Here is a 20,107-nt window from a genome sequence, read left to right as displayed (position 1 = left end):
ACTGAGGACTCGGGAGCATTCCAGATACGAGCTGAGGGCCCGGTAGGCATTCCAGACTCGTACTGAGGGCTCGGTAGCATTCTAGATACGAGCTGAGGGCCTGGTAGGCATTCCAGACTCGTACTGAGGGCTCGGTGGCAATCCAGATGTGAGCTGAGGGCCCGGTAGACATTCTAGACTCACACTGTGGGCCCAGGGGTATTCCAGTCTGTAAAGTTGTGGACCCGTTACATGCTGTTCTATTCAGTTTGTTATGTTATGATGTTGCTGACATGGTTATGTGGACTATATGTGTATCGGTATTTTGGGGGTAACTCACTAAGCTTTCGGGCTTACAGTTTCAGTTTTTTATTTCAGGTGCATCAGTGGATCGTGGCAAGGCAAATGCGTGATTGTACAGCTCCTCACTTTTTGTGACTATGTTTCTGGGATACTCCGATATTAAACTAATTTGAAAACATTTTGTAATGACTAATGAGTTTTGAACTGTTTAAAAAGTTTTAAATTGGCTTGAATTTTTCGGGTGTTACAAGTCATGATTCTTGATACTTGTTGGACTTTATGGAGATTTTGTAATTATATGGTGTTTGAGGAGAAGCCGAGGCGAAAAGATGATATTCTGAATACTATCAAACTTTTTTCTTTTACTTGATTAAAGTCTAGAAGCTCTAATGTTGTTTTAAATTTTAACATCACTTTTTTCCATAGTGTCTAGTAAATCGCTAACACGTGGGTAATTTTCTAATTTGGCTGTTAAAAAAAAGGATTTAGGCGTGAAGCATCGAGTCTCCTTGTCTTGTGTTTCAATCTTTTGTTTGGGAATCTGAAACTAAAGTTGCCATCTTTTCTCCGATTTGTCGTCTTCTTCGTTCAAGTTGCGCTGCTTGCCCTTATATAGATCGTTGTTAGACTGGACCAAAGACAAGTGCTAGTTGGATTAAAATTTGGGCTCAAAACGATATACCAACGTATCTATAATATCTTATTCAAACTATGCCCAATGTAAAATTGATGTCTTGGGCTAAGATATATGGTTATTGTAGCACAATTTGTAGTTTGTTTTCTTTCTATTTCAATGTAAATACTGTTGGTGATTTTATATCATCAATATTATTTAAGTGTAATAGGATTAAATTTGTTGACCAAAAGTGATCTTGTTGAATATTGAACAAGTTAAGATGGTGTAGGAGTGCACACTTGTTCAAGTGTTTCAAGATTCAAAGTACATTGTTATTTAGGGGCGAAGCCCCTAAACGAACGGGGGTCCGTGGGTAGCGCCCCTGGCGGGGTCCAAGGGGCAGAGCCCCTGGCTGGGATCGAGCTGCAATTTTAGAAAGTTGACCCTTTTTTCCCTGAGATCCGTTTAATGACAAGTTTGGTAGTTTTATGACAGTTTGTAACTGTCTATTGACAGTTTTCAGACAGGAATGATATATCCGTTTTTGGTCATTTTTCTGGTACATCTTGAAGAACATTTTCACATACATTCTCAGATTTCACTCTCTAAATTTCATCCAATTGAGTGTTCGATCTGTACCATCGAAATACTTCAATTTGATAGTGAATCACGACTTTTAGAGAATCCAAGCAATCTATTAATCCCCGATTTTCTAACAAATACCATTTTTTTAACACAAAATTGGATTGGCTTGAGCCAAAATAAATAATAAGTCATGTGAACTTAATTAATCAATAATCATTTACAATCCTTGAGAAAGATAATAATTAGAAAAATAAAAACTTGTACAAAAAAATGTTATATTGGAAGAGATGGAAATCGCTTTTGGTAGCGCCAGTCGGCAGATGTTGTACTCGTGGGCGTCGTTACATTTACACAGGCAGTTCTTTCTCATGGCTCCCAAATCTCACCGCATCCGTCAACGTAATTCCTTAAACCCTAACTTTTCACCTGCAAAAAACCCTAATTTCTGTTTTAGGTGGAGTTCTCCTTTGATAATTCGAATTTCGAAAACAATACTTACACTCGCTTACATTTATGTTAACATTTTCAATGCAGTTGCAGATTCAACAATGCAGGGCGCTGTTAAAAAACCTAGATCAATCGCAACGGAATCAGCCCCAACATCGTCATCCATGAAAGACTCTTTCTCAAGATACGCTGAATACCTCAATCAATTCGTTAGTATTCTCGATTTCTTTATTCCCAACACTCGCACATTTCTCACTTCTTATGTAAACCTCTATCAATTATCATGAATGATGAATCTACTTCTGATGATTTTACCTTTACATATGCACCAAAATGATTTATTTCCGAGTAATTTGCAAAACCTAATGGCATCCCGATTCCAACTAAACCATTTTAGTACGTTTGTGATAGCAAATTCGTTATGATTGCCATATCGAGATTTTCCCCAAATGAATTCGCGATAATTACTTATTGCAGAATGACAAGAGGGAAAGGGTGGTGAAAGCAAGTCGCGACATCACCATTAACAGCAAAAAGGTGATCTTTCAAGTGCACAGGTGAATTTCCATCCATGGTTTCTTCAAACCTTAACCATTCTTAGTTTCTATAAACCTTGATTCATGTAATTTTAAGTTATTTAACTCATTCTATTCCATCTCATCAACAGAATCAGCAAAAACAACAAAGATGAGGTGTTACAGAAAGCCGAAAAAGATCTTTCAGCTGTGAAAGATCAGTATATAGCTCGATTAGTAAACGAATTACAAGGAGCTGATTTCTGGAAACTAAGACGCGCATATTCTCCTGGGGTTACCTCTTTATCCACATTTCACAAAATTCCCGTAAATAAAGTTACAAAATTACTTATTTTAAATAACAAAGCCTCCACCTTTTCAGGTTCAAGAATATGTCGAAGCTGCAACATTATGTAAATTTTGCACTAGTGGCACTCTATTGAATCTTGAAGAAATTAACTCCTTGTTGTTACCACTAAGTGACCCTTCTCTTGAACCCTTGCAAATCAACATCCTTGACTATATCTTGGGGGTAAGTTAAAATTACCCTTTTGCCCCTCTCAGTGAGATTGATATCTTTATGGGAGTTTCAACTCCAATGTGGATCATTGGCCTGACAAACACTGTGTTCAGTGATCTGGTGGGCCACTGTGTACCTGATTTATATCTGACATGATTGTTTTTTTTGGTTTAGCTGGCTGATTTGACTGGGGAATTGATGAGGTTAGCAATTGGGAGAATATCAGATGGGGAAATTGAATATGCTGAAAAGATATGTAGATTTGTGCGTGAAATCTATAGAGAACTTACGCTTTTGGCTCCAAAAATGGATGAGAGTTGGGACATGAAAAGTAAGATGGATGTGATGCTTCAGAGTGTAATGAAAATAGAAAATGGTATGTTTTTTTTTTTTTTTTTTTTTTTTTTTTTTAATATAAAAACTTTGTAATGTGTGTGTTTATATAGTGTGTGAATTTTTGTATTGTTTTTTATTTTTGCAGCTTGTTTTAGTGTTCATGTGAGAGGGTCGGAGTATACATCTCTAAGCGGAATGGAAGAAGATACGAGTTATGCCTTATTGGGAGTGTCTGAATTTGATTAATTAAGTAGTTTTTAATTTTTTATGTTGTGTTTTGTGTTTATGAATATTACAATGTTTTACCTCATGTTTTGTGAAACTTGCTTTTGGACAATTGGTATAAGTATCTATATCTTGTCTCTTGTTTTCGTTATCCTTTTGTTAAAAAAATATGTATAATGTTGTAGGTATTAATATTATATAAACAAATAACTAATTGAAAGATCATATATATTGGTGAAAAGCAAATCAATTTGTTTTATTTAATATTAGACAAGATCAATAGAAAACTAGACTTCGGGAGGGAACTATAGATTTTTCTTCCCACAGATTTTTTGTGAATCGTTAAAAAATAAAAATAAGGTGCATATGCTCAAAGTTTACAATTTTTTCTTTTTACTTTTTAAATTTATAAATATATTCTGTGTCTTACGTGATGTGGGGGTAAATGGACTACAAGTTGAACCATAATTATTTTTTTGTATAGTGAAACTAATTTTTTTTTTTTAAAACCACATACATAAATCTAAGGGTCATAACATTACTATGCATGATCCGTTGGACTCTATCGAGGGCTCGATAACATTTGGCGCAAAGAATCAAAAAGTATCAAACACGAAAGGTATAAACATGTGTTGATTTTTCATGTATGTTTTCACATTTTTGTCACTTTACATGAGACAACTTTTAGAACAACGTGCCCTACAGTAAAAATCTAACTCCCCAAACCCACGGGAGGGGAAACCCCTCATAGATCCACACATGTGTGTTTCCTTTTTACCCATCCAAAAACCAAAATATCGTTCGATATAAGTGTTGATCTCCTTTCCAATAAGTCAATCAAGAAATTCATAGATGCCTCTTTTTTGGCTGAAACCCCAACGTGCCGAAAAATGTCAAAAAACGTCCCTAATCAGATCATGTTGGTACTTAAAACTCGGGAGCTATCTACAATATATTGTATGCTCCCCCAAAAAGTTCAAGCATACTTTGCAACAAACATGGTATATCTTGTCAATCGAATATTAATGGGATTATAAGACGATAATTGAGGATATCACGATACTCCACTTGTGACATATATTGGTCAAGACCATCAATAGGAATGACCATAAGAAAAATCTTAAACATGTGGTGCCCGAAAACACTCAAAAACTGTTTTATGTCTAACAGTTATGTCTAACAGTTATGTCGAAGTGTACTTCTATGTCTGAACAATTTCACTAAAAATGACACTCGCTAATGCATGTTGGGCTTTAGGAGAGGCCGTGTCATTAGTGAAACCGTTGAAGTCAAAGCCCGTAGACAAATCAAAACACAAACATAATCCGAATCCATATGTGATTAAATGTCATTTGGAAAATAAATATACAAATAAACTCATTTTTGCACATATATACAAATTGTTATATGTATGCGTGTATAATACGTACATATGCATTTTTTTGAGTTTTTTTTACGATTCACTAAAATGATAAATATACTACGCATGTGTTTGATTTTGTTAAAGAAAATAATAAGGAAAAAACCTCTTTAGTTTATTTTCGAAATTTAGTTCCTTCTTGATTAGCTCTATTTAATATATGATAAAAAAATATAATTAAAATAATTAGTGGTCCCAGGTATAGTCATTTTATAGGTTCACACAAAGGTCGGCAAAGTGATCAGTTCACTTATTTGGGTCCCAAAACAGTTAAAATTATTAGTGCGCCCAGCTACAGTCTTTTATGGTCTTTAAAGGCCCAACAAGTTATATTGGTTACCCATTATTGAAACCCATCCAATTGTTAACCCAAAATGTTTAATAAAGCCCGGTCATAAATATGAGTCTTATAGTAAAATTTGTTGACTATTTTTTTTTTCCTTTTTGAATTTCGTGTTAATAAACTTCATAAATAAAATAAAAAATTGGCTAAAAATTAATGTCGTATACTGGTTACGACACTTAACTCAAGTTTGTCAAAATGCAGAAAATATGATGCATGTATGTCTTTAGAAAAACGGTTTTTCTAATATCGTTTTCATCCAAACCATAAACGGTTCAATAAGATTGATTATATTAACCCAAAAACCGGTTATAATCCGAAACATTTTCTTTTTACCATTTTATCCTTATTTATAAGAAGTTTTGTTTATTTTTCAATCTCAATGAACATTGATTTCTTTTGAAGTGATACGTGGAAGAAGAAGGGATTGAGGGCAAATGTGGTTGTGAAGCATGCACATAGATGGTTGTACATTATGGTACAAAGATTTAAAGATGAACATTTACATTATTTGTTAGTAATTAATAAGCCTTGTTGTCAATATCGCAAGGGCTATTGTTTAAAAGCTTTAAGTACAAACAATTAGCAACGTGCGACTCATATCTTTTTTTTCTTTATTCTTACTTTTTTTTTTCTTTATTATTACTTTTTTTTTTCTAAACCCGAAAGGGAAGTGTAATGTCTTTCAGTTATATTACATTATACATTATCAAATTCAAATGAGGTCATGTTTATAAAATATATACTACTTGTTTATTTATACACTTAATTACGCATAATAGAAGTATAGCGTTTTGAAAGATAAAAGAGTTTGAGACTTTGAGACGGGGAAATTATTAAAATATTTATTTGTTTTTAAAGACATTAAAGAGTCGTATACTATTACAAAAGTTTAAAGACATTAAAGACGGGGAAATTAACTAAAACGGTCCATACACTTAAAAGATACATGTATATCCAATTAAAGAGTAAAGAGATTATGTTGGTATTCAATAATGCCTTCACAACACTTGAACCTTCCTAAACCTTGTATTGTACATGTATGGTATTTCATGTTTTACCAAGGTTAAAGAGTATTTTTGAGCTTTTATTTAATATGTAGGATCTGTGTCAACAAGGTCGGGTCAAACATTTTTTGGCCTTGAAGCCGAATATGAAAAAGACCTCTTCAAATCACCAAAATTACTATATCAGAGATAATTTTTTTTAAGATTCGTGTTAATAAATAAACTATATACCCTGAATAAAAGTAAAGTATACTATTACAAAAGTTTATAATTATATGGAAAATAATTTCATATATAAATAATTTCAAATGAATTTAAATTAAAAAAAAAAGTAGAAAAAAAGTCAAAATATAGTTTCTCATAATATTCCCATAAATTCAAGCATCTTAACTTCAAGGTTGTTAAGATCGGGATCTTATATATGCTCGTTTTCCGCTTTGCAAGATCGTGATTGTAAGATTGAATCGGATCGTAAGATCCTACCAAAAGCATTTAAAACATAAAAATACATATTCATCCATCAGTTAACCATCCCGTTAACAATAAATACTTTAAAACATAAAAAATACATTTCTAATACATTATTTAACGATAAACAAAACAAAAGAGGTATTCTATGTAATTAATCCAAAAAATATCTGATTTTTTTAAGAAAATATATTAACGATCCTACTATCTTACGATCGTTCCTACGATCTTACGATTCGATCCTACATCCTACTGTGATCTTACCGAAAAATGATCTGAGTAAGATCGAGATTGATTTACCTAGTTGAGATCATAAGATCGTATGATCAAAATCGCGATTCTAACAATCATGATTTTAACCACCTCCAAGGTGTTATTATTTCTTTCTATAATGGTCCATACACTTAAAAGATACATGTATCTTTATGTTGAATACCAACATAAAGATACCAACATAATCTCTTTACCAACATAAAGATACCAACACTTAAAAGATACATTTTAACCACCTCCAAGGTGTTATTATTTCTTTATGTTGAATACCAACATAATCTCTTTACTCTTTAATTGGATATACATGTATCTTTTAAGTGTATGGACCATTTTAGTTAATTTCCCCGTCTTTAATGTCTTCACAACACTTGAACCTTTCTAAACCTTGTATTGTACATGTATGGTATTTCATGTTTTACCAAGGTTAAAGAGTATTTTTGAGCTTTTATTTAATATGTAGGATCTGTGTCAACAAGGTCGGGTCAAACATTTTTTGGCCTTGAAGCCGAATATGAAAAAGACCTCTTCAAATCACCAAAATTACTATATCAGAGATAATTTTTTTTAAGATTCGTGTTAATAAATAAACTATATACCCTGAATAAAAGTCAAGTATACTATTACAAAAGTTTATAATTATATGGAAAATAATTTCATATATAAATAATTTCAAATGAATTTAAATTAAAAAAAAAAAGTAGAAAAAAAGTCAAAATATAGTTTCTCATAATATTCCCATAAATTCAAGCATCTTAACTTCAAGGTTGTTAAGATCGGGATCTTATATATGCTCGTTTTCCGCTTTGCAAAATCGTGATTGTAAGATTGAATCGGATCGTAAGATCCTACCAAAAGCATTTAAAACATAAAAATACATATTCATCCATCAGTTAACCATCCCGTTAACAATAAATACTTTAAAACATAAAAAATACATTTCTAATACATTATTTAACGATAAACAAAACAAAAGAGGTATTCTATGTAATTAATCCAAAAAATATCTGATTTTTTTAAGAAAATATATTAACGATCCTACTATCTTACGATCGTTCCTACGATCTTACGATTCGATCCTACATCCTACTGTGATCTTACCGAAAAATGATCTGAGTAAGATCGAGATTGATTTACCTAGTTGAGATCATAAGATCGTATGATCAAAATCGCGATTCTAACAATCATGATTTTAACCACCTCCAAGGTGTTATTATTTCTTTCTAATATCTTTGTAATATGAATTAAAAAGGAAAATAACAGAGCGCGTATAAGTATGAGTGATAAGTTTCGACCCAATCCATAACCCGACATGAAAATAAACGGGTTTAGGTTGAGATTTCTGTCCTGCCAACCCATTTATTGCATGGCTTGGGTTGGGTTACTTGTTTGAGTTTGCGGGTCAACCTGTCAACCCAATTATATATATTATATTTAAAAGAATATATTTATAAATTAATATAATATAGTGAATATACGGTGTTCGAAGCCTCTTTTTTTTCAAAGGTGTTGCTTATTAACTTATAATGTTAGATTTGTATTTGGTTGTTCGTTTCTTCTAGTCAGTTTAAAATGATAATTATTAATTAATTTAGAGACGTGTACAATTTGTATAGATTTAACATGTAAAAAAGTTATCTGAAAATGACTTGTTGACTCTTTGACCCGAAATCGACCCACTGACCCGCATACTCATATATTTAAATGAGTTATGTGTGTTGGGTTGAGTTGAAGTTTCCAACCCGCGAACCTATATATTATATTGGTTGGATTGAGTCAATATATTCTCACCTACCAACCTATCAACCCAAATCCAACCCAATTGTCAAACCTAAATAAAAATGGGAAAATATAGTTGAAGTTGCACATTTAATGGGGTGACGCCTTATGAGGGTTTTAGCGACAAAACTTATAAAGGTAAATAACGACGTAAAATGGGGGAAAAACGTTATTGTGGCATGCATTTGAACACGTGTATTTTCCTCAACTAAACCCTAAACCCTATACATCTTTTCAGGTATGTTGAGGCCACATTTTGACAAATAATTAAAACTTATTTAGTTATTAATAGATAGCGGCAAATTTAAAAATAGGCCATGATACTATTAGGTGCCTATGCGGTCGTCCAACTTACCCCCATTTCTAGACGAGGCCTATGTGCCAACTTATATAGCACACTCTACATAACCTATCCTTTAAGATAAAAAGGGAAGAGAGAAATGAGATCATATGTTTAATTATTATTTTAGTGTATGGGTATATTAGGCAAGGTTTTCGCAAAAATAGTTTTTAGGATAATTTGTATGTTCTTTTTGTTACGAATACATAAAGCATGTATTCGGTACGAAATTTTTGAGAGCGTTTGAGAGTTTCTAATTTCTAACGTTTCGTTTTTAACAGAAAGTCTCATTTGACACTACAAACTTCTAGCGTTTAATTTAAACAAAATGTTTCAAATCCAAATGTTACTTTACGTAGTTTTTAACAAAATGTTACAAGTTAGAAGCTACCCGCTTCCCACTACAATTACCAACTATTTTTACCGAACACACCCATAATATGTTTGATCTATATGAAATTTACTAGACTTTCGATCCTAGCATATTATTTTAACATATAACTTAGGTAAGAAACATTAATCTTGCATTATAAAAACCTTATTTACTTCTTCTAGTTATATTAATGTTATATACCTGCCTTTAGTTATTGTACTTGTACATTAATCTTACATTATTTAAAAAAAAATAGGCATTAATCTTTCATTTGGGTGGGTCATATTAAATGAGAAAAAGAATCGTATGTATATATGTAAAAAAATGTTGGAATAAAGGCTATACAAAATATTATAAATAAGTTATTTAAAAAAGTTATAAAAGTAGTAAAAAAAAACTTTTAAAAAAATTAAAGATTTAAACAAATAAAAATAATTTAATGATAAATCATATAGAAAAAATAGTTTAGCTAGTGACATACTATATTGTTGTATCAAGTCGTTCAAAAGCCATGTATAATATAAAATCAGTAAAAATATACAATAACTAGTCATATTTGTATTTTTTTGAACATAGTAAACAAGTTTAAAGGTAAATCACATATAAGAATTCATTCATTAGATACATATACAAAATAAAGTTTATTGCTCTTAGGGTGTGTTTGATTTGCTTTTGAACTGGGTCGAAAGTTGGACTAGGTCCTCAATCTTCAATTAGCATGTTTGTTTTCTCTTCTAAAACCTTGGATTTGGTCCATGGAAATCATGTAGCACTCCATTTTCATCTTACAGTATAGACGATCAGTTATGTAAATAAACGTTTTTGATAGATAACTATTTAAGATAAATGGTCTTGATGAAATTCATAGTAATCGAAAAAGCAAACTCGTGCATATAAAGAACGCCTAAATCTAACTTCGTATGAGGAAGTTATGTTTTTTTTAAGTTTTAGCACAACAGTGTGCGATGCAGAAACTGAAATTAAAATCGATCGATTGTTAGGTAAAACAATCGAAACAAGAGTTGAATATCTCGTGAATATGAGTTTATCGATATAAAGACATTCTAGAACGGATACCGATAAAGGAGTTATGATTTTTATGCGGAGCTTAACAGTCTAAGACTGTTAAAAATATAATTTTAAAAATAAGGTGAGAATTAACCGACGGAGTCCATTCAGTCGATTCTGATCCATTCCAATGCTTCCAACTTGTAGATTTGGACTCCTTAGACTAGTATTACACGTAAAGTTGCTAACTTTACGTGCATGCACGGTGTTATGAAGCTAAAACACCCATTACAAGCTAAAATGAAGGTCTAAGTCATGGAATAGGGTCATGGCTGAATAAAGGTGGCAACTTTGAGCTTCTAAAGCTCAAGAGTGCCCGGATCTGAAGTCCTTTCATCCCCAAGAGTTCAAATCTCGGAATGACCTTGGAAATGGCCCAAAAGTGACAATATACAAGTTTAAATGAAGATCTAAGTGAATAGAAGCCAAGGTATAAGCTTTATATATACCTCTAACAAGACAGAAATGAGTCCTTAGCTCTGGATCTTCAATTTCCTTCTGCAACTCCAAACCTTTGCTTCCCTCTTCTATCTTTAAATCACAAAAATGACAAGGAAATAGCTCAAGATCACTCAAGGATGATTAAGGTTTTGAGATTAGGGTTTAGAGATGATGGAGGCTGGGATGGAGGCCATATATGATGCTTAAATAGGGTGCAAGCCCTAAGGATTAGGGTTTCATCCAGACTGTCCTACTCGTCGAGTCGGGACTTCGACTCGTCGAGTAGCTTACTTAAAACCCGCGCATATTCTGCCTTCTACTCGACGAGTTAGGGCCACCAACTCGTCGAGTAGCCCTTCCAAAATGAATAAATAATAAAATTAAAAGCATACCAGGAACCAGACGTTACAATTATCCCCCACTTGTCTTAGACTTCGTCCTCGAAGTCTGCTGCATCTGAAAACAACTCTGGGTAGTGCTCCTTCATCTCCTCATCGGGCTCCCAATTCCACTCCGAGCCCTTGCGGTGCTGCCATTGCACATTTACCAACTCCACCCTCTTGTTCCTCAAATCCTTCGACTTCCTGTCAAGGATAGCTACAGGTCGCTCAATGTAGTTCAGGTTGTCATCAACCTAAATGTCCTCTAGGGGTACCACTGCTGAATCATCCACTAAGCACTTCCTCAACTGAGAAACATGGAAGGTGTTGTGGATCTGGTTGAGATCTGCTGGAAGGTCTAACCGGTAAGCAACCCGACCCACCCGGGTCAAAACCCTAAACGGACCGATGTACCTGGGACCCAACTTGCCCTGTTTCCGGAACCGAATGACATCCTTCCAGGGTGAAACCTTCAGGAGGACTATGTCGCCCACCTGGAACTCTAAATCTGAATGCCTCTTGTCGGCGTAGCTCTTCTGCCGACTCTGAGCAGTCTGGAGCCTGCTCCGGACCTGTTGGATCCTCTCAGTAGTCTTGAGTACTACTTCAGTACTCCCCGTGATTCTCTGATTGACCTCACCCCAACAGATTGGGGTCCTACACTTCCTCCCATAAAGCATCTCGAAGGGAGGTTGGTTTATGTTGGCGTGATAACTGTTGTTATACGAAAATTCCGCTAACGGAAGATACGTATCCCAACTACCACCGAAATCTAAAACACATGCGCGTAGCATGTCCTCGAGAGTCTGTATCGTCCTCTCGCTCTGTCTGTCTGTCTGAGGGTGGAACGCGGTGCTGAAGTGGAGACGAGTACCCATCTCCTCGTGAAACCGCTTCCATAATCTGAAAGTGAAACGGACATCTCGGTCTGACACCACCGAGACAGGCACCCCATGTCGTGCCACTATCTCACGTATATATATCTCGGCCAACTTCTCGGCCGATATGCTCTCCTGGATCGGAATAAAATGAGCGCTCTTGGTCAACCGATCCACGATGACCCATATGAAATCTACTCCACGTGCGGTCTTGGGAAGCTTAGTAATGAAATCCATGATGATATTCTTCTATTTCCACACGGGAATGTCCAGCGGCTGCATCTTGCTGTGTGGTCTATGGTGCTCAGCCTTGACCTTTCTGCAGGTCAAGCACCTCTCCACATACCATGCTACGTCCCGCTTCATGCAAGGCTACCAATAATCAGGGCGGAGATCCCGATACATCTTCGTCGCCCCAAGATGGATGGAGAACCTCGACTTATGGGACTCATCCATAAGAACATGTCGTACTCCGCCCCAGTATGGAACCCAAACCCTCCCATGCAGGGTCAGCAACCCTCAGCTATCATAATCAAATGAGGTCACTCGGCCTACAATCCTCTCATACTTCTGACGCTCTTCCTTCAGGCCTTCAACCTGCGCCTCTCTAATATGCTCTAACAGTGGAGTGATCACTGTCATCCTCAAATATATGTCTCTAATGGGAGCCGCTATCGCCTTGCGACTCAGGGCGTTGGCCACCACATTGGCCTTGTCTGGGTGATAAAGGATCTCACAATCATAATCCTTTACCACATCTAACCACTGACGCACAACCGCTGTCTGAGAGTCTTGAAGGCCGCCTGCTGCTCAGGCCCCCGGCGGAATGTCACCGACTTCTTGGTCAGTCGGGTCAAGGGAACGACGATCTTGGAGAAATCCTGGATGAATCTCCTGTAATAACCCGCTAGACCAAGAAAACTCTGAATCTCAGTTGGAGACCTCGGAACCTCCCACTGCATCACGGCCTCTATCTTGGCCGGATCGACCAGAATACCCTTCTGGTTGACGAGATTCCCTATAAAATGCACCTCGCCCAACCAGAACTCACACTTGGAGAACTTCGCAAAAAGTCTCTCCCTCCTCAGTATCTCCAGCACCTCCCTCATGTGCTCTTCGTGCTGCTCCTGGGTCTTGGAATAGACCAAGATATCATCGATGAAAACAATCACAGACCGATCGAGCATCGGTCTGCACACTCGGTTCATGAGGTCCATGAACACGGCTGGAGCTTTGGTGAGCCCAAACGGCATCACCACAAACTCATAATGACCATAGCGAGTCCTAAAAGCCGTGTTCTGGACATCCTCGTACCTGACTCGCATCTGGTGATAACCTGACCGTAGATCAATCTTGGAGAACCAAGATGCTCTCTGCAGGTGAAAGACCCACACTTTCATATTTGACAATTGTTACTCCAAAACATGCTGCTTGCATATTCATAAAAACAATATTTTACATTGATAACTTGTTTACATAAGACTGGATACAAACCGACTATTACAAAGTGTTATATATTACATAACTTCCCAGGATACTATAATTTATACATACATGAGTACAAAATACAATAGTTTCAAACTATTCAAAATCTTCCAATAGTATACGATTATACTGGTTACTTATCTCCTGCAATTTCTTAAACATTGAGAGGGGTAAGCGGTGACGCTTAGTGAGTTCAATAATAGATACAATATAACGTTATGCCATATATATACTTCAATATGGCAGAAGCAAAGAGGAACAAGGAACAACAAAGGCATATGTGATTCATGTGACAAACTTTCCATATCAATCAATGATTTGATTCAAATATATACAATCAATGAGACATAACAATTTCCATACTTGATATACATCAATAAAGCTTCGGCCCAAATGGCACAGAAGACATATACTTTCTGATTAAACATTTTGGTAGATTTCAGGCTTTCAGCCCTGTCTTACCTTCTGCCAATACCATAAAATAAAAGTCATTCTCTTACAAGACATGCTCTACATGGCCAGAGGCTACATACCAGTACCACCGTGAATCTAAGTCCTTTCACTGATCACATGGTCAAAGGTATAGCTTTGATATCATAAATAGCATAAATAATAACAACGGAAAAGCACATAGCACATATAACACATAACATACAATTGTTCCTATATATTGAACTCACCGTGAATTAATCAGGGGTTAAAATAGTAATTTGTGCAACACTTCGTTATAATAAATAGCTTTCTTCGATGAAAAACGGGAGCTTTCTTGGAAACTGGGCTTTGCGAGGGTTGAGCTTCAAAACAGAAAAGATAAATTTTTCCGGGTCTTCGGGCACTTCGGAACGTATTTCAGGTGTTTAGTATGATTACGGGGCTTCAGGGGATTAAAAGTGGCTTGAAATCGGGTTTAGAGGTGAAAATTGTAAGAAGTTCCAACCAAAACCGGGAGATCTCGCACCTCCCTTTATATAGGGGAGGCTTCGGACCGAGGGGGGCACGTGGCTCGCATGCGAGGGTGCCAGGCGTCGGATGCGAGGCGAGGACAGCTGGCGGATACGCGTGGTCTTCGGATTGGTCCAGCGCTTCAGATGACTCACCTGCTTCGGACACGGGGCGGCTCGCAAGGGAAGGGCGACGTGGCCGAACCTGAGCCATGCAAAATTTCTCGGATTTCGGGATTTTCTCGATTTTTGTGTCCCAAACTTCAAAAATCCATAACTTTCGCATACGAGCTCCATTTTTGATGTTATTTATATGCACGTGTGTAACATCTGGATTCCCAGGTATCTTATTTTAAGTATTTATCTTGAGTTTTAGGAGGGACTCGGCGAGTAGGCGCTCAGACTCGCCGAGTAGGACCGCGAATTCTTGTCTGGATTAATGACTGGACTCGACGAGTCGATGCGTGGACTCGGCGAGTCCGCGCTGTAAAGTGAAACCCTAAATCTCAGGGCCTGAGCCCTATTTAAAGGCCCTTATGGCCGTCATTTGCGGCCACTACTCCCTGTGAAAACCCTAGAGAGCAAAGAGAGCTTATAGAGCATTTTGGAGGCTAAATCTTCATCCTTTGGTGTGATCTTGCAAGAAGGAGTGGGGAAATCCAAGCTAGATCGATTGTGGAGCTTGGATCTGTGTTGTTCACACCGAGATTCACGTTTTGAGGTACAAGTTCCTTCCCATTTCGTGTATTTGATAGATTCCTTGAATCTAGGGTTTCCTTTGCACAATTTTGAGTTAGATTGTGAAGCATTTGAGGTCCCTTTGGGTAGAGATGATAGATCTTGACCTTGAGAGGTCCAGAAGGTCCCAAGCTTCCAGCTTTATGAGGTTTCATGTGAGCTTTGAGGGTTGAACCCCATTTTAGAGGTTATTTCTCCATTTTTGGTCTTATAAGCAGTGCATGAACGTAAAGTTTGAACCTTTACGTGATTTTCAAGTGTTAGAAGGTTGGATCTACTGGTTGGTGAAGCAGATCTGACCTCAAAAGATCTTTTGAGTGTGTTCATGGGAGGAACTCGCCGAGCCCATAAGGGACTCGACGAGTCGAGTCGGGTTGCCCCGCGATTCGTGACCCGTGATAACCCGTTGAGTGTAGGGTTGACTCAGCGATTCGAGTGAGGACCAGGGGCGAAGAGGACACGCATGTACTCGTCGAGTCACACGAGTGCACTCGACGAGTCCGGTCAATGTTGACCGTTGACTTTGTTGAATTTTAGGGTTTAGTCAGTGTTTGGACTTATGAGCCATTAGAGGGGTAGAATGGTCTTTTACCCTTCTTAGAGAACTTATAGATAGGGGTTAGCCTAGCCTTTAGAAGTTGTATTAATTAGAGTAATTATTTATGTGATTAGGCGGAGGCTAGTGCAGTATTTCAGAGTTCAAGGTTTACCGAGTTACCCGAGGTGAGTCTTCTCACTATACTTTACCTTGAGTGGTAAGTAGAGTTATGTGACAGAGTATCTTGTATGCTATGTATGTAATGTGTTGCACTGCATTATTTCTATGTGATTTATGCTGTGTGTATTCCAGAGTTTACAGAGTTAGGACCGGAAGGTCCACAGAGTTAGGACCAGAGGGTCCACAGAGTTAGGGCCAGTAGGCCCACAGGGTTATAGCCTCGAGTGGCTAATATGTGTTATATATGGTATTTTGGGGAACTCACTAAGCATTTCTGCTTACAGTGTTTTGTGTTATGTGTTTCAGGTACCAGTGAGGATCGCGGGAAGGCGCCGGCATGATCAGTACACACTATTGGAGTTTTTTATACATTGTGATCTTGGGATGAGTTTTATGAATTGATATGTGATACATTGAGATTTGAGAATATTTATGAATGAAATTACACTTTTAAAAGCAAAAAATTGTTTTAAAATTTACGGTGTTACAAGTTGGTATCAGAGCCTTGGTTTGAGGGATTCAGATGCACCTTCGAGCGCATTTGAACTCAAATTGAGGATTTGAGGAATTTTTCGGAATAAAACAAAATTTTTCTAAAAGAGTAAAAGGATTTTGAAAAGAGCAGAGCAGAGCAGTGTGTACGATCAGCCAGCGCCCGAACGGTGATTTCCGAAAATACCCTTACTATATGTGTTATGAGATATTATGTGGTATGTTATGCATGATAGAGTAGGCTAGGTATTCATGGTTATGACTAGAGTGGGCCTGATTTGTGATGCCTTAGCCTAGGAGTTATTGCTGCTATGAGATACTTCGAGAGTAAGTAGGTAGCAGCGAGGAGCTTATGAGTGGTCTACCGGAGAGTAGCCTGAGTTTAGTGAGATATATAGTACTTGTGATCTGGGATCATAGGAGGAGGACTTGGGGTGAATACTGATGTGCTGTGGAAGGTAGTATAAGGGCCCGTACTACTGGAAACACCGGATCGGTGAGCAGTCCAAGTAAGAATCCTTAGGGTACTAAAGAGCAAGTAGGGTTGGGTATCGAGTGCGAGTATACTCGAGCGAGTCTCTGATTTCTTTTGTGTTGTATTTCAGAGATATCATGGTTGGGACGCGCCACCACCCAGGAGGCAGTGGTACCAGTGGTACCAGCGATGAGGAGATCCGTAGATTGATTCATGAGGAGGTGGCTGCTGCCATCCGAGCCGAGATACCAGAGATGTTTGGGTCTATCAAGACCACCCTGATCGAGACTTTTGACGAGCGTTACGCTGCTCTTACTGATGCTGCTGTTGCTGCAGCCACCGCAGCCGTCGCTGCTGCGAGACCGCAGGGGGGTGACTCGTTGTTGTACCGAGTGTTCAGCAACACGAAGCCACCAGAGTTTGATGGGACGCAGGATCCGATCGCTGCGATGAGATGGATTTCTGATATTGAGGGATGCTTCTATACGTGTTCTTGTCCGGAGCATCTGAGAGTTCGGTTCGCGCTGAACCAGCTTCGCTTGGGAGCGAAGGACTGGTGGAAGTTTGTGACAGCGCACTACTCTTCTGCAGAGCTTGCCGCGGTGACCTGGGAGAGGTTCACCGCTATGTTTCGTGATGAGTACGTTCCCCCGGTGGAAAGGGAACGTTTGGCCCAGGAATTCTTAACCCTCAAGCAGGGTACCGAGTCTGTTACAGTGATCACCAGGATGTTCCATGAGAGGGCGATGTTCTGCCCTGAGCACATGTCTTCCGAACAGGCACGCATGAGCCAGTATTTGAGCATATTGAGGAGAGACATCCGCGAGTTCGTGGTGAACTCGTCGTACCGGACATTTGCCGAGCTTCAGGAAAATGCCTGGAAGAGGGAGATTGAGCTCGAGACTCAGGCCAGGGAGGAGGCGGAGTCTCAGGGGAGGGATCGGCGACCGGCACAGTCCCAGCCGGCAGCCAAGCGGGCCAAGCCCGTCGATTCGAGATCAGGGAACCAGAAGAGCCGCACTTTTGGCAAGTGCGGCAAGAGTCATGAGGGGGCTTGCAGAGCAGGGTCTTGCTACAAGTGTGGCAAGGAGGGGCACATGGCCAAGTATTGCCCCAAGGGGTTTGCAGTTTGTTTTCACGGCAACCAGACCGGACACCGGAAGGCCGAGTGTCCGCAGTTGCGGGGGTCAGCCCAGGGAGCATCACAGGGATCTGCCCCTGCTGCCGTTCGAGCTGCAGTGAGTCGGCCAGTGAAGGCCGAGGGGCCGAAGGCACGAGGGAGAGCCTTCCAGTTGACAGCGGAGGAGGTCCGCGCAGCGCCAGATGTTGTGGCTGGTATGTATTCTTTCATCTATTTATTTTGAGTTTGTGGCGTTATGCTTATATTATGATATGCGTAGGTACATTTCTTGTGAGTTCTGTACCTGCTTTGGTGTTATTTAACTCGGGTGTGAGTCGGTCTTTTGTGTCGTTAGCCTTTAGTCAGCACATCAGTATCTGTCGAGAGGCGTTGAGTCGACCTTTGCAAGTTTCCATAGCTGACGAGAGAGCAGTGTATGCCGCTGATGTGATTCGAGGATGTGTACTCGAGATCTTCGGCGTTGAGTTTCCGATTGATTTGGTCCCGATTGCGATGGGAGATGTCTGTGTCATCGTGGGCATGGACTGGTTGAGCAGGTTTGGAGCGGTTATCGACTGCGAGCGACAGTTGGTGACCATACGAGACCCTAGTGGGGGAGTTACGGTTTACGACGAGGGTACCCGTTCTGGGTCAGCTTTTTGTTCGGCCGCTAGAGCGAGGCAGAGCCTACAGCAGGGCTGTAGGGGGTCTGTGGCTTATGTGGTGGATACGAGAGTAGATGCAGAGAGACCGAGGTCGGTCGATGAGGTCCCGATAGTGCGTGAGTTCCCGGATGTTTTCCCCGAGGAGTTGCCGGGTGTGCCTCCCGAGAGGCAGGTAGAGTTCCGTATCGATTTGGTTCCGGGGGCAGCGCCTATCGCCAAGGCGCCTTATCGCCTTGCGCCACCTGAGATGCAGGATTTATCCTCACAGCTGCAGGAGCTGCTGGGGAAAGGGTTTATTTGGACGAGTAGCTCGCCGTGGGGAGCGCCGATCCTTTTTGTCAAGAAAAAGGATGGTTCACACCGGATGTGCATTGATTACCGGGAGTTGAACAAGCTGACGGTCAAGAACCGTTACCCCTTGCCGAGGATCGATGATTTGTTCGATCAGTTGCAGGGAGCGTCTTGGTTTTCCAAGATTGATCTGAGGTCGGGATATCATCAGATGAGAGTGCGTGATGAGGATATCCAGAAGACGGCGTTCAGGACTCGTTATGGGCATTACGAGTTCGTGGTGATGCCTTTCGGGCTCACCAATGCACCGACGGCGTTCATGGATCTCATGAACAGGGTGTGCAGACCGATGTTGGATTGATCGGTGATCGTGTTCATTGATGATATATTGGTGTATTCGAGATCCAGAGAGCAACATGAGAAGCATTTGAGGGAGGTCCTCGGAGTTCTGAGATCGGAGAGGCTTTACGCCAAATTCTCCAAGTGTGATTTTTGGTTACGAGAGGTCCAGTTCCTGGGGCACCTCGTTAACCAGAATGGGATATTGGTCGATCCGGCCAAGATTGAGGCGGTGATGAGCTGGGAAGTGCCGAGATCCCCCACCGAGATCAGGAGTTTTCTAGGGTTAGCCGGCTATTATAGGAGATTTATTAAAGATTTCTCCAAGATTGCTGTTCCTCTCACCAGGTTGACCCGGAAGGGCGTGGCTTTCAGTTGGGGCCTGGAGCAGCAGGCCTCATAAGACTTCCAAAACATTCTGAATGATTCTAAACATAGTTTCACTTCATTTCTAGTAAAAACTATCCGTTAGAACTCAATACTCATAATTATATAATATTTCATAATAATATTCACTTTTAAAATTACATAACACGATAACTGAACGTGT

General features: G+C 39.1%; 1 protein-coding gene across 2 annotated transcripts; it reads left to right on the top strand.

Moving 5' to 3' along the window:
• The first annotated feature begins 1,766 nt into the window (after nucleotides 1–1,766).
• Nucleotides 1,767–3,666, top strand: LOC145132600 (Translin family protein). 2 transcript variants are annotated; one of them, XM_079067445.1, is made up of 7 exons: nucleotides 1,767–1,882; nucleotides 2,018–2,139; nucleotides 2,408–2,487; nucleotides 2,598–2,739; nucleotides 2,828–2,977; nucleotides 3,140–3,341; nucleotides 3,447–3,666. In XM_079067445.1, the coding sequence occupies exons 1-7, from the start codon at nucleotides 1,771–1,773 to the stop codon at nucleotides 3,545–3,547; spliced, it is 909 nt and encodes a 302-aa protein (XP_078923571.1). In that variant the 5' UTR covers nucleotides 1,767–1,770; the 3' UTR covers nucleotides 3,548–3,666. The 2 variants fall into 2 exon arrangements, with proteins under 2 accessions (XP_078923571.1, XP_078923572.1); XM_079067446.1 differs by having other exon boundaries at nucleotides 1,836–1,937.
• The last annotated feature ends 16,441 nt before the right edge of the window (nucleotides 3,667–20,107 follow it).

Source organism: Lactuca virosa, chromosome 8 (assembly GCF_052849685.1).
Source record: "Lactuca virosa cultivar CGN04683 chromosome 8, Lactuca_virosa_CGN04683_v6, whole genome shotgun sequence".
NCBI classification, from domain to species: Eukaryota; Viridiplantae; Streptophyta; class Magnoliopsida; order Asterales; family Asteraceae; genus Lactuca; species Lactuca virosa.
The sequence above is the reverse complement of the archived record's forward strand: the minus strand, read 5'-3'. Positions and strand labels throughout refer to the sequence as shown.